The sequence below is a fragment of the Schistocerca gregaria genome, chromosome 5, assembly GCF_023897955.1.
Source record: "Schistocerca gregaria isolate iqSchGreg1 chromosome 5, iqSchGreg1.2, whole genome shotgun sequence".
NCBI classification, from domain to species: domain Eukaryota; kingdom Metazoa; phylum Arthropoda; class Insecta; order Orthoptera; family Acrididae; genus Schistocerca; species Schistocerca gregaria.
This window is the reverse complement of record NC_064924.1, coordinates 363,301,983-363,317,523: the sequence shown is the minus strand read 5'-3', so window position 1 is coordinate 363,317,523 and position 15,541 is coordinate 363,301,983. Positions and strand designations below refer to the sequence as shown.

The 15,541-nt window shown below is 41.0% G+C and overlaps 1 protein-coding gene across 1 annotated transcript in view; it reads left to right on the top strand.

The window, feature by feature from the left end:
- Window positions 1-4,310, top strand: part of LOC126272939 (cytochrome P450 4V2-like) — a 359,260-nt gene extending 354,950 nt beyond the window's left edge. Inside the window, exon 8 of the mRNA XM_049976237.1 lies at window positions 3,113-4,310. Coding sequence (XP_049832194.1) covers window positions 3,113-3,353 — 241 coding nt within the window. The 3' untranslated portion in view covers window positions 3,354-4,310. The remainder of the gene's footprint in view (window positions 1-3,112) is intronic.
- The last annotated feature ends 11,231 nt before the right edge of the window (window positions 4,311-15,541 follow it).

The following is a 15,541-nucleotide window of genomic DNA, read 5'->3' as shown; positions in this document are numbered from 1 at the left end:
CTTTAGTACGTCTCGCAGGGCTCCGAAGTCGGTGGGGAGATTCACTGACTTGAGTTGAATTCTGTCCACAGCCTCCATTACCGAGAAGGTGACCCTCCTACCATATTCATGTCCCACCCGAACCACGTGTCTCATGGCAGTGGTCAGGGTAGTCGGCTGCTCTAGTCTTGCCAGTTGCATCGTGAATTCAAGATTAGGATAGACCCTGACTGGGTCGACTGTGGCAATCCCACGACAGGATCTATTGTGGTAGCTGATTTACTTGAGCTGGTTATTTTGTTTTCCTGAACTGGTTTCTTTGTAGCTCTATTTTCCTCTATTGAGATTGCTACAGTCTCTGTCACAGGATGCTATTGCCGTTGATCTTTAGTAGGCCTTGTCTCCCGGCTTTGGGAGGAGGGGAACGTGACTGTAAGAGCCTCAGTTTCAGTCCCTCTGTCCGTTGTGGTGGAATCCGTTTGTGTGCTTATGTAATTGGTTTTGATTGCGGCGCCCGTGAGCGACCTCAAGAATAACTTGAAGGCACTTGCCCTCATGCCATCCCTCCTCCTCTTGCTCAGGGATTTTCTTTTGGGCATCCTGTTGGCTTTAGCTAGATCAGCCATAGTCTATCCTTGAAATTAGTCTTTGTTCCAGGAGTCTGTAGGTGGGGCAGTTACGTCCAGCGGTGCCACAAGGTTTTTTACTCCTGTCTCTCACAAGGGATGCTGCTGCAGCCCTACAGTCTTTCCTCACATGACCGTCTTCGCCACATTTTGAGCAGGCCGACCCCCTGGTACAGTGCCTCAGAACTTGGTCGAGATCTCCACACTTGTTGCAGCGCGGTACCACAAGATTATCTCGTGTATTTATGGCGTGAAAGCCGATGTATAATTTGCCCATTGCAGTTACTTTTTTCCACATTTGAGCGGAAACCTCGGCGACGTGATGTACCACATCTCGGTCCCGAGGCCCCGTTTTGAATTTCAGTTTCAAATTTACTTTGAATTCTTCATCTGTTATGTCCTCAACATTTTGTGCCTTGATAGTGTCTTGCAGCTCCTCATTCGTCATGATCGTTGGTACATCATATAAGGTGACCAACGGGTTTCTTTTCCTTGGTGGCTCACATTTGACCACCGAGTTTAATTTGGCATTGTTTAGCAATTTATCCTTGTCATCTTCCGAGGCAACTTCAACGATTGCCGAATTCTTACTTGGTTTAACTTTGTTGATTTTGATTTTATTCTTTGCAGGATTTATTGTGGTAGTGAGCAGCTCCTGTACCTTTTCCACGCTAGTGTCCTGACCAGGCAGGGTCCTTAGAAAGACCGTTGTGTCTGATCGTTTAGTGACTCTGGCAATAGTATTCTTAGTTGTTTGCGGTTTTGGTGGCGCTTGTGCGACCACTCCCGCCCAGGTCTAAACAGGTTGTTTCCTTAATCTTTCATTTTCTTTTTCTAATTCTACTACGCGGCTTTTAAGCTTGGCGTTAGCGATGGCCAACGCCGCCAGCTCGTTCTTAATTATTGTTAATGCCGCCTTACTAATCTTCCCATGTTTATATGTTTTGCTCAAGGAGCAAAGTGATTCTCGTATGTCTTTGTAGCACGTTTTCTTCAGTTGCCTATCCCAACTCGTCCTGAGGAGCGGGTTCAGGCATCAAAGAAGTTCGCGATGGCACATTCGAATCACTCGTCCCTGGTGTCGTCATATTGAACGAGTGATAAAAGAGGCGTGAGAGGCGGTCTCTTGCCCTGGACCGGCTCCTCGCCCCTAGGTCAAGGGGACTCCAGAGCTGCTGGGTTCAGTGCACCGTTTCCAGCGCACTGGTCCCCCTCGGTGACTCCGATTTCACGCGACGCACCCCGGCAACTGCACCCCGCACTCCGGAGAGGCGGATGCACCTCTCGCCCGCCGCCGCCTACTTGCCCGAGTTTCCACCCCTCGGCCAGGGACCCACTCCTACTAAGGTGGCGGGCCGGTCCCCCAGACGTTCGGCGGTCTAGACCCATCTAACCTGGCCCAGGCAATGTTACCACTACCTGGGTTTGGCAGAACACGCCCCGGTTACCCAGGGACGCGGCGGAGCACCCTTACCGACACGCGCCGCGATCCCACGCCGACAAATGAGATCGCCGGCATGCAGAGCACCTGCTGGTCTGTGCCCTGCGAATGGAAGGACTGGTGTTCGGTCCCTCGACACAGCTCCCCCTGTGCCACGCGCCCTTCGCTTTCGCAGCGGGTTGGGTCGCAGCTCTCCCTTCGTCGCAAGGCAGAATGCCAAGCTTAACATCTGGCGCCACGGGAAGGCGGAAAGAACTACTTGGGAAGGAGAGACTATGAGAGACGCTTCACTTCCCCTGTGAGGACTGCCGCAGCACGCCCGACTGGAAGCGATACGCCCTAGTGCGAGCTTCCGTGCCTTACGGCGCGCCGGCAACGGGCGGGCCCGCGCCGAACGCGCTGTCAAGCGACCGACATCACGCCAGACGAGCTCAGTGAGTAGCTGATAATGGTGTCTTTGTCACCTGACTGGCATTGTCGACTAACATCAACTCACCGCGTCTAATTTCACAAGTAACCTGAATTGAATCCTCATAGTGGTGCCACTTGCGCCATTCTTATACGACTGGCACGAAATCTCAACAGACATCGTCTTTCTGATGTAGATACACGCCTACCAACTTTCTTTTACGTTGCACATCTCCTCCTTCATGTTGCGATTTTTTTTTCTTTGAGTCAGTGTATAATGTCAGAAAATGTGGTATTGTATGGAGCATATTCCTCCCGTAACTGTGTGTGGATGGTTTCTGTTATATGCGTTATTATTCACCATGTTCCGTAATGAAGCTAGGGGAATTTATGTATTGCTCACAAAAGCTTAACAAAACCATTGAAGCTCAAAAATTTAGTATCAGTTTCCCACATAGTTAACTTACAACCAGCATGAGAAAGTAAGGCCTGTAGATGACAGCGTTCGTGAAGACTTTTGGAGGAGTCTGCATAAAGAAGATGAGCAGCTATTACTATGTGGACCTTACCTGTCGCTATTATACTAACAGTATACATCTCGGTGTTGTGTCTCGTTAACGCTTTAAGTGCGGTTCTGAGTGTCGACGCTTTGCCGCAGGTTCCTGCCCGAGGAGAGCAAGGAGCGGCACCCGTTCGCCTTCCTGCCGTTCGGCGGCGGGCCTCGCTCCTGCCTGGGCAGCAAGTACGCGCAGCTGCAGATGCGCGCCGCCCTCTCCAGGCTGCTGCCGGCGTTCCGCGTGACCACGGGGGCCACGCGCGAGGAGCTCGAGGACTTCCAAATGGGAATGGTCATCAGCCCGCGGAAGGGTTTCAAGTTGCACTTTGAACCGCTGGACTGATACACAGCTTTAAGCATCATGGACACAAAAGAAGTGCTTTCCTCGATAAACCGACGATTAAATTGTTGCAGTAACTAAAAATTCCACGGACAAATGCTTCACGTTCATGTCGTTGATATCTTCACATAATGTAGATAAGGAATTCGTGGCATCACTCATTCGCTCTCTATTGGATACTGCCACGCTTCCGACTGATTTAGTGCTGGCTCATCGTCGTTAGAGGTGCAGCAGACAGTGTTATGGGGTTTTCTACTCATACACACTAAACGCAAAATGTTATCATCTTAATGTAACAGAAATAGGCAAAAGTTCCTATTTCTAGTCAAACTATATAAAATTAGTCATTAAGTGTAAGACTTAGTTTTAGCACCACATATAGCTTGTATTTATGACTGGGATGGAGAACAAGATGTTAAAATACATTAGAATCATACATGCTATAACGGAGAGATTATATGGCTTTTGATCATATAGTAGCTATTTGAGAACTTACATACAATTCATCATAATTCAACACTGCTGATTATTTTAAAAGTTCCTTCCTTGAGACTTTTTCTGTAATTTCGTTTTCGTGTCAAAACGGTGCTATTTTTATGAACCTACAAATATTAGTGAGCTGTAATACTAACTATGTTCTCCTGAACACATACTCCTAACTACAAAGAGCTGAGCGTTAAATACATTGTAATAACAGCAGACATTCAAAGTACAGTACTGGGTTTATACTTCATATATAATTTTTCGAAACGTGTATTGGATGATGTACCTCTTTTTACATATTATTTATTACTGTGCTTGTTAAGAAACACTCGACATAATTACCTCCTTGTGAAAGATAAAATTGATTTACTTTTACGAGTATGCGTTTAAGTACTTAATGTAGAGTCTTTATTTTTGGCGTAATTTTATCCATGTTTCTACAATATGCTGTAGTAAAGAACGAAAGTTCCAAGTAAATAGCTTGTACACTTGAGACCCCTACAATGTCCTTTGCCTTTTAGAACAGTCACGGTACCATCTGTTACAGTAACAAGGAACGTACTTATTTTACTGTCTCTGACACTTTAGATTTTGCTGCGCTGTACACTAAGATTGAGCTAAGCTATACACAGTGCAGTTCACATTAGAACCACGATCAGCCACTGATTGCCCTAAATTTACTCAACCCAGTGATGTATCATTTAACCTACTAATACAACAAGACTAAAATCCTCGTATGAAATAAGTTTTCAGTTCATAATTTGGTTGACATTTATGGAAAAGTTATACCACATGAAATTGGCACCTGAAGAACCGAAATTTTGCAGTTGAAACAGCACACTATTACTTGAAATGACAAATTTCACTTTTAAATTACAATCAATAGTACAGCTACATAAAAATTACACTACTTAACACATTCAAACTTTTTTCTACATCTTGTTTGCAAATGGATGGATTTACCTAATTGTAGCGTGCTGAATACATTGGTGAAATCAGTTTATCTCTATGACGCCACATTTCCTAGATGCACAGCAAAATAAAAAGTGGTAATAGAGAAAATTGACACAATTTAGTCAAACAACAATACACATTCAGAACGTTTGAAATCAATACTATTTTGTACGTATATATGGGCATGATTCGAATAAAAGTTCGAAATAAGTTCCGAAGATACTTTCACCTTTAATCGTCTTTGGATTTAGAAAAATGCGAGGATGGAGCTCTTCTGTTGGCCGTTTCATTACTGTCCCTAACAAGACTCCGGAAGTAGTCATCCACCATCGAAGGGTTACAATGGCCTTGGTAACGGTGTTCCATGGTATGAATATCTTGGTGAAATCGTTCACCATGCTCATCGCTAATTTTCCCTGAAGAAATCAAGGTGAGAATGTAAAAAGTGAATTTTAAGCGACATTCTACATCCCATTTTCTTATAGCTCTCCAACAGAACATTCACAAGAGTAACATAGTTTTTGTCTTTTCTGTTATCCAAAAAGCCCATCACAACTGCTTTAATAGGAGACCAAGCAGCTAACTCGATGTCTGTGAGTTTGGTATCGAAAGTTGGATCTTTCAGCAAGTTTATTATTTGTGGTCCAACACATATACCCTCTTTCAGCTTTGCCTCCTTAATTTGTGAAACTTTTCTTTGAAGTGATTGAAGGCCTCACCCTCTTTATCAACAGCTTTTACAAAGTATTGTTCACATTTACGTTTCCAGGAATATATGACTTCCTTAAAGGCCATTCTTTGACTGTATGTTATTTCTTGGTGTCACGGCTGTCCCAAAGGCACAAAAAGCAACATTATTTCATGAATCCAGGCTGTAAACCTGTAAGAAGTGCACCAACATTTAAATCACAGTAAAGCTGTCATTCATGATTCTTATATTTGATTGCCTCTAGCAGCAATGCGATGGATTCATAAGTTTCTTTAATGTATTGTGCGTAAGCCAAAGGTACCGATGGACATGCGTTGTCATTACGCAATAGTACTACTTTCAAGCTGATTTTACTGGATTCAATAAATTGTCGCCACTCCTGAGGATTATGCTATACACCTAGCTGAATCATCAGACCATTGACATCTCTACATACACACATTGAATTCTGTACATCGAAATATTGAGCAAAGGAAGCACCTATTGATCTGCAACAGGAGAGTTTTGTCCCTGGAGCTAGAAGGTTCCTTTGTAGCAGTCTCGACCCCAAAAGTTCAGCTTGCTGTTTCCAAAGGTTTAGATCGCGAACCAAATCGTTCAATTCCTTTTAATTAAAGAACTGATGCGACGTGTCCTGATATTGAGGGCGGTTCTCTTCTATATGTTCAATACTTTCTGATTCGCTTCACATGGTGTCTGGTTCCATGGATTTCAAGTTACATACATGAACAGGTCATCACTCATCATGGGGCATAGGTTAAATGGACTGAAGATACATTTGGATACTTTATTTTAGGTCTAGTTTTGCTTGAATGTATCAAAATATTTGTGAGGCTGAAGTAAAAGTCTGAATAATGATCGTTCAGCTCCCACCACACCAATCGGAACAGCGAATGGCATGGATCGGCGTTTTTCTTTCAACCACTCAGTTTAGATTTTAGTGCAGCTTGTGCTGGCAATTTGAGGTGATCACCAACAGGACAATCAAGATACAATTTATATTTATTCTTATCAAAATCAGTCATTGGTTTTCTTTGGGATTTTGGAGTGAATTTCCCACACACATAACAAAAGTTGTAGGGGCGGTTTAGACAGCAACGAGATTAACTAGTTGCCATTTTTCTTAGTGTAAGTTTTTAAACTCAAAACGTTAGCACTATCTTTCACGGGAAACACTCACTGAGGATCTATTTCACACCACTGGATTACCACACCATCCATTTACTGACGATTTGTAGATCTTCTAGCTCTCCTTTGCAAATCAAAAACAAAAAAATAAACATTAAAACAGAAGAACAGCAAAAATCAAAATACTGAATACGAGAAATAAAAAAAACGTTTACAATCTCAAAAATGGTACGTGCTAGAACATTGTGATAGGTATATTTGGACTCTCCACACAAAAATATATACTGTTTGATGTATCACATCCCACATTCATAATGGCTGTTGACTAGTGTTATCAACACGGCAGGATTTGCGTATTTACCACTAGTTTCATATGTCTGTAGAGAATTACTGTGTCATTTTTGTTATTTTTTTATGCGTTTAGAGTCGTACATGACGATTATTTCAGTGCTGATGGTATTTATAGCGACGCAATTATGAAAATTTTCAATGAAGTGATGTATATAAAATAGTGTTTCATTTTCGATACTTACCAAGAAACTGCTGCGTGAAGTTAACTGTAAAATTTTGGGAACGTTCGCTGCATTGGAAGAAGAATAGCAATGTAAAAAATATTAACTTTAAAAATTTGACTTCACCACATATATTAGCTACATTATCAACTGTGTGCACACTGCTGTCCTGACATTTATATTAAATACGCTAGATATTAATTGCTGTCCTCTATAATTATGTTCCACTTTTTTGTGTTTTCTGGGGAGATGTTCGAAAACCTTTATTACTTTCAGTTCATTGTAGATAATACGAGTACAGTGAAAGATTTATTCTGCGTTATTTACCGTTATGTCTCTGACATTATCTATTTCTGTTATTTGTCACCTATACTTATTTATGGGTTAGATATAGACCCTTTTAAGTCCTTGGTCTCACGCGAACCCTGTTGGTTCAGGTACTTTATATTCAGGCTAACTCTTTTCGCAGAAATTCTTGAGCACAAGATTGCAGCGTAATTTTGAGGCAAAAAATACTCAGAGTAGTTTATATTTTTATGATATGTAAGTTGCCATGCTTCGCAAATACTAAACACTGGTTTATGTGAACATTCACGAATTTGCTACTTAGTCCTGGTATAACACAACACCGTTTACTGGTTGGAACTTTTAAATGAGAATCACTGTTGCATTAATTTTCGTTTCTAGAAATATGCTCACTTGCTTGTTTCTTAGGTCCAATGTTTAATTTGAGGAACGAACTTTTACCGTGTAGCGACTCATTTTACGTTTGGTAATCTTATTATGACGTGGAAATGCTAAAATGAATTTATTCCAGAGAATAGGACTGCTAATTCTAAAAGTCAGAACAGACCAAAATTTGGTTGTTCACTATTATGGAATCCGGTGACCTGTAAAAATCTTGCGAGATGGGTAGTATCGACACACCAACGAAACCTGTGTCTCGCACTGTAGTGGAAAGAGGCATCAAGGGAAATCATTATCTCGGAAAAAGCTGTTCATGTGTATTCAGCATAAAGTTACAGAATCCATACGAACCTCATGTTTACAGAGAATCTGAGATTACCAGTAACAGACTCTCCTACACATGTCTTGATATGTAATCGGAACACTACACTTACTGTTGCATGTTTCTTCTGCCACGCCATCACACATTTCCTCCCACTCACAGAGCCCTTGAATATATTATTTCCATCCACCCTCTCTCTCTCCTACCAGTTTAACAGTGAACTGTCGACTGCTATGTCAATTTTACTGTCGTCCTCACTTTAATGTCATCGAAGCTTGTTTTGACTTTATTTTATTCTGAGTCAGTCCCACCAACGGCCATTTCTTTTACTACTTCTTGACATCTTTCCTTATGCCCTTTCGGCTTGGTTGCTTGAACTTCTTATTCATTTGATTCTTAAATGCTTTATGTTGCTGTGTTTCTACTGCTCGGCTCGTCCCTCCCTGAACATCTTTATATTTCCCTCTTTCGTCGACAAGTTACAATATTTCCCTTATTACCCAAGGTTTATTCGCAGTTAGCATCCTTGTAACTCTATTTGTCTCTCCAACAGCTGTGCTAGCCCCCTTTAGCGATGTCCACTTATCTTCAGCTGAAGGGCCTACACTGGTATTCCTTATCGTAGTATCCACACCCTTAGCGGATTTAAAAAGCGTCTCATAATTCCCCTTTACTTCACCATGTCACTTCCTCCTCAATGATTCTCCCGAAAGATGATATTAAAATAATCCTAATCTCCATCTAACTGTATAACTGCACCTGGATACAATTTACATTCCGGTATCTGATTTCGGAATCTCTGTCTCCTAATGTGAATCCTGAACAGAGTTTTCGCAATTGGCCATCTTCAGTTTATTGCAGAGCTCAGTTAGACTTTCTCCTTACTCAAAAGCTTTCATTCTAGTAAACCCTTCTTCTGTTCCTTGTCGTACAACCACTTTCCAACCCCTATGATTATGAGGTTTTCTACCCTCTTCCCACCCGTTCTATACAATCATATAGTTTGTCCGTATCATATTTTACTTCCGATTTGTCATGTATATCCGGACTACCATATCGGCGTTTGTTTGTTGTCGAATCTGATGAGAACAGACCTATCACTAAACAGTCCACAGTATCATACTCTCTGCCCTACTTTCATATTCATAAAGAACCCTATTCCGTTTATACCATTTTCTGCTGCTATTGATATTACCCTATATTATGTGGCTACGCATCCTTCTTTCAATTTCACCTCGCTAACCGCCACCAAATCTGCACTGAGTCTTTCATTTTCACTTTTCAGAATTTTTAGCTCTTCTATTACTTTGAAACATCTGAAATCCTCTGCTCCCACTCGTATGATGTAATCCTTCGTTGGTTCTCATATCCTTTCCTCGTGGTCATCTCCCACTTCGCACTCTCCTACCGGGGAACCGGATATACAGTCAAATGGCGGTAATATTATCATTGAAGAACTTACTCAGTACACGAGATTTGTTAGGTATATTTCCGGCGGCCCAGACGACCAGTAGGAGCATTTCTGAAGCGCTGTTCGCGTTGACATGTTCATCGATGTAGCTTGCTGAGAAAAGTGACTGAACTCGGGAGGCGACCAGTTTACGTCATTCTATGGTCAATTTAGATATTCTCGTGCCGACACAACTTTAAAGAATTGAAAACCAAGGTAGAGGACGTTAATGATGCTGAGAGGATGTGGAGAATAGATTTTCTGTGCCTCTGAAAAACAAGTAAACACTGGGACGGAGCAGATAATAACATGGATTATAAACATACGTCATTTTCGTGTAGAGTTAACATGAAAGAAGGAGTTGAATCATACATAAAAGTTGCATACAAAGCAAAAATACTGAAACAAATAGTTTTTGTAATGATCAGTACCTAGAAGCATTCGCTTGTGAATTGATACTGCAGCATACTTCTCCTCTAGGAAACCTTCAGCGATTTGTGGAAAATCTAAATTCGTTATTGATGTGCTGTCAGATAATAAAGAACAGTTACCAGTTTGCAGAGCTATCGATGAAGATACCTTGACAGATAAGAACAGGAAAAATAAATTAGTATCGCAATTTGGTCGTTTCAGTATAATTTTAGTAGCCATTTTTCCAAATCGTGTGCAGTAAAGTAGTAGGACACCGATTGACAACATCTTTGTAGTCAGTGGTTAAGCTGAATAAGTTAATGTACTCCCAATTACTGATGGATTATCTGATCAGACGCTTAATTAACGGAAATAAACACTTTGGCACCTTTCAACCATGAGCCAGATTCATATACAGCAGAGAGCCTTACTAATGAGATGCCATATTTTAAGAGAAGATAAAAGGGGTGGTATTTGATTAGGTATATGGAGAAAGAAATGCTAATGTCAAATTCACAGTAATCCATAGGAGATTTGTGTCAATATTTGGAAGCTGCGTTCCTAATAACTATACAGAAATGCATTATAAAAGTAGGCCACAGGTAACCAAAGGAATTAAAATCGCATATGAAAGGAGGAGGGAAATTTTTTTAAAGCCCAGAATAAGTCAAGATCTGACATTACTTTCCTACTACAAATAATATAGTATTATTTTAAGGATAAAACAGTAGTAAAACTACATGGGACATATGTGACTGGGAGACAGCACACTCACTCAGTGTTCCAAATTACACAATTGAACTATATTACAATGTCGTGTTTCGTAATTCACAAGATACCAGTACTTTGGATAATCATTTCCTAAGTGTGGCAACAAATATAGGATTAAATGCCTCGACTCGAAAAGCAAGAGAATATATTAAAAATGTCATTCCACAAAACTTTAAGCAATTAGAAATAGCACAAAAATCCGTCACTGGAATTAAGGCAACCGTAAAAATTCTAAAGAAATAGCTCATATTGGGTTTATTGAAACTCGAAAATAATTCATAAAAGTTGTTTCATCTTAATAAGTAATATCCATAGTGATATGTGCAATGCATCACTGGCACAGGGATTTTTTCCACACAGGTTAGAATGTACAGTAGTTAAACAAACTTGTAAGAAATATGGCAAGAAAGGCTTAACCAACTACCGTCCAATTTCGTTACTGACATAGTTTTTCCAAAATATTCGAAATGTAACGTACTCAAGTGGAAAATATTCGATTAGCATGTCACAGTCTGAACTCCTTAAGGTTTCCACAACTGACAATACTATTTAAGCTTTCACTCATCGAATAGTAGTCTTAAATAGTAATATATCATCAGGTGGTATTTATTGTGGTCTTCTCGACTCGTTTGATTTTGAGACCATGTTAATCTCTTAGAGAAAACTCAAGTTTTATGAGATTCGTGGCTTTATACACATCTAGTATGAATTATACAAATAAACAGAATGCAAAAGTTGTGCTGAATAACTAAAACGATGTCAGGAAGGCTGAAAATTTTAATTCCATGGAAAAACGGAAAAGGAAGTCCCAAAAGCTTTAATTTTGGATCCACTCCTATTCCTCATATAGGTGAATGAGCTTCCACTTACCATCCAATAACCAAAATTTGCACTACTTGCACCTGATGCTAGTGTTGTAAAAAATCCCGTTATGCAGTAAGCAACAGAAAAGTTGGTAAATGATATTTTTGAAACAAATTATAAGTAGTTCTCTGAAAACACACTCTTCCTAAATTTTGAAGAAAACACACTGAGTCATATCAACAATTGATGTAGCACATAAGCAGGACTTAGTAAACAGGGTAGAATGCTACAGATTTTTGTATGTACTTATTGATGAAAACTTGAGCTGGTAGAAGTTCAGCTACTTCTGCTCTTCGCGCAAATGCTGATAATGGAAACAAATGTATCAACATCCTAATCTATTTTTCATATTTCCACTCAATACCTTACAGAGTAATATTTTGGGTTAACTCATCACTTAGAAAGAAAGTACTGATTGCACAAAAGCGAGCAGAAAGAAAAATAGGCGGCGTTCACCTATGGACATCGTATAGATACCTCCTCAGGGAGCTGAGCATCTTAACTGCGCCGTCATTGCACATATATTCACTAATGAAAGTCATCATTAACAATCCATAACAATTTGAGAAGAACAGCGATGTACATATCCACAACACTAGAGGGAAAATTATTTTATTAACTATTGTTTAAGTTATCAGTGTATCAGAAAGGAGTTCAACATAGATCAAGAAAAAAATTTATCTTTGACAAATAGCATAAGATATCTGACAAGTAGCGAACCAAGTTTTAAAACTAATTTAAAATCAGCTTTCCTGAAAAATTCCTTTTATTCCATAAATGAAATTCTACTTAAAAACTGGTAGTTGGTAAACAAATGGAGGTGCGTGATCAGGACTAAAATTAATAACGTTAATCTTGTGCATGTATCCTGTAAAGTGATTCGTTCATTCCGATAAAACAATTGTTTAAATGATCTATAGAACTTGTCAATAACTACCATAACGTGTCAGTCGACCAGCATGTGCACATACAGCAGTTGGCACCCGTGGAAGCACACCCATAAACTTAAGAAGAACCGTTAGCTCAGAACATTTTTGTATTAAGCAAAACTTTACTTTGATCGATCATCTTGCCCTGTAGTGTAGGAATACTTCTAAGGACTGCCCCGACAGATGTCTCAGAACTTCACGTCCCCTTCCCCTGTATAACCATAATTAGTATTATAGCAGCTTATCCGCGGGGGTAGCCGCATGGTATAAGGCGCCCTGTAGGTCCGCGTTGCTCCCCCCGTCGGAAGTTCGAGTCCTCCCTCGAGCATGGGTAAGTGTGTTGTCCATAGCGCAAGTTAGTTTAAGTTAGATTAAATAGTTTGTAAGCTTAGGGGCCGATGACATAAGCAGCTTGGTTCCATAAGATCTTACCACAAAATCAGAAAATAGCAGGTTAAAATTTCTGTCACTCCATTTCACGATAAAATTAGCTGTCACCCATTCTCAGTGGCGACCAAATGATTTTTCTGGACCTCCGTCATTTGTAGCACACATCTATAACTGCGTCACGTCTTCACCAGCCCTACAGCGCTGACCCTTCTCTCACCATTAGCAGTACAGAGAGGTGATCAAAACATTGTGCCTGTCAGCTTACGTACCACGATGCAGTATTCTTGATACAACTGGTTAACTGAAGTGTGAGGTGGAGAAAATTACGAAATTGTATCGAGAATTTTTGGTATGTAGACCCTATATAGCTATGTCCGGGTGCCCCTCCAGTATGTCTTTTGACAACATACAAATTTTATTCATAATATCAACCTTCTAGGTGACTACTATTCGTTTCGTACGAGCTGCACCTGCGAAAACATATGGAGGGCTTGTGATGATCCTTATTGTTTGTACTAATCCTAAAACGATGTATCTACGTAATAGTCAATCCCTGAAACTCTGGAAAGTAAGTACCTGTCAGGATTAACCATTCTCTGTGCGGACTCTCCCTTCAAACACATGTGAACGGAGGTCTGTACACATAGCATGTGTGATTCACTTAGCCTTCCAAAAATTTCCGCGATACCATATAAGGCAACTTGCCTCTTGTTGGTACGGAATAATTTTCTTAGCTTGTTCGTTTTTCAGCACCGTTTAAATGAGCTTCACTGCATGTACTGAAGTGCTGACATCCAGAAAAATATTTCATACATTCTTTCGAAAGTCAAATTATGCCACCAAAAAAAGAAGGGAATTATTATGAATTAGTAATAGATAAATTGGCATCAGCTACAATAGTGAAGGAAGGAAAGAGGAAAATGGCGTATTGTTGACGTACCTATTGAGAAGGTCCTTGTGATACTTTCTTTAGACGATGTCGCTGAAACATTTTCGCACCACATCAAATCGATTTGCATGTGCAAGATTCTTCTACACTGAGGACTTAGGTTTCTTACCTGACGGATACGTGACTGAGTGCTACTTCATCTACATGTCTCTTAGTATTGATATTATGAATACCAAGCGAAGAATATTCATCCTACACTGAAAAGTTAAAGAAACTGGTACACCTGCCTAATATCGTCTAGGGCCCCTTCGAAAATGCAGAAGCGCCGAAACACGACGCGGTATAGACTCGACTAATGTCTGAAGTAGTGATGGATGGAACTGGCACACCATGAATACTGCATGGCTGCCCATAAATCCGTTAGAGTAAGAGGGGGTGGAGATCTGTTCTGAAGAGCACCTTGCAAGGCTTCACAGATATGCTTCATAATGTTCATGTCTGAAGAATTGGTGGCCAGCGGAAGTGTTTAAACCGAGAAGAGGGTTTCTGGAGCCAATCTGTAGCAGTTATGGACTTGTGGGGTGTCGCATTGTGCTTCTGAAATTGCCGAAGTCCGTCGGAATGCACGAAGGATATGAATGGATGCATGTAATCGGACAGGAAACTTACATACGTATCACCTGTCAGAGTCTCATCTAGAGGTATCAGGGGTCCCATATCACTCCAACTGCGCACGCCCCACACCATTACAGAGTCTACATCAGCTTCAACAACCCCCTGCTTACATGCAGGTTCCATGGATTCATGAATTTTTCCATACCTGTACACGTCCTTGCGCTCTATCCAATCTTAAACGAGACTCGTCCTGCCAGGCAACATGTTTCCAGTCATCAACAGTTCAATGTCAGTGTTGACGGGCCCAGACAAGGCGTAAGGCTTTGTGTCGGGCAGTCAGCGAGGGAACACGAGTGAGCCCATATCGATGATGTTTCGTTGAATGGTTCCCATGCTGACTCTTGATGATGGCGCGGTATTGAAATCGGCAGGAATTTGCGGAAAGATTGCACTTCTGTCACTTTGAAAGATCCTCTTCAGTCGTCATGGGTCCCATTCTTGTAGGATCTTTTCCCTGCCGCGGTGATGTTGGAGGTTTTATGTTTTACCGGATTCCTGATATTCACGGTGGACTCGTGAAATGATTGAACGGGAAAATCCCCGATTCATCGCTACCTCGGTGATGCTGCGTCCCATCGCTCTTGCGCTGACTGTAACACCACGTTGAAACTCACTTAAATCCTGGTGAAGTGGCATTGTAGCAGCAGTAGCCCATCTAACAACTGCACAAGACACTTGTTTTCTTATATAGGCGATGCCGACAGCATTTCTGTCTTCTGCCTGTTTAATGCAAATGTCCATACCAGTTTCTTTGGCGCTTCAGTGTATTTATGTCATGTTAGTCGAAAGTGTGCTTGACTCGTGTTGGTCACGAGTGCGAGTTGCGACACTTCCGTCTTAGAACATGTCGAAACTGAGACTAAACTGGCTAACCAGAGTTCGTGATTTTCAAAGCAATGCATTAATTTGTAGGGCAATAGAGCGAGTACTGTTCAGCTTTGTGGTTGCGCTTCCGCAGCAAATGTACAGGAAGTGACGCGAGACGGACATTCGCTTCTATCCGTAATATCCTCTTCC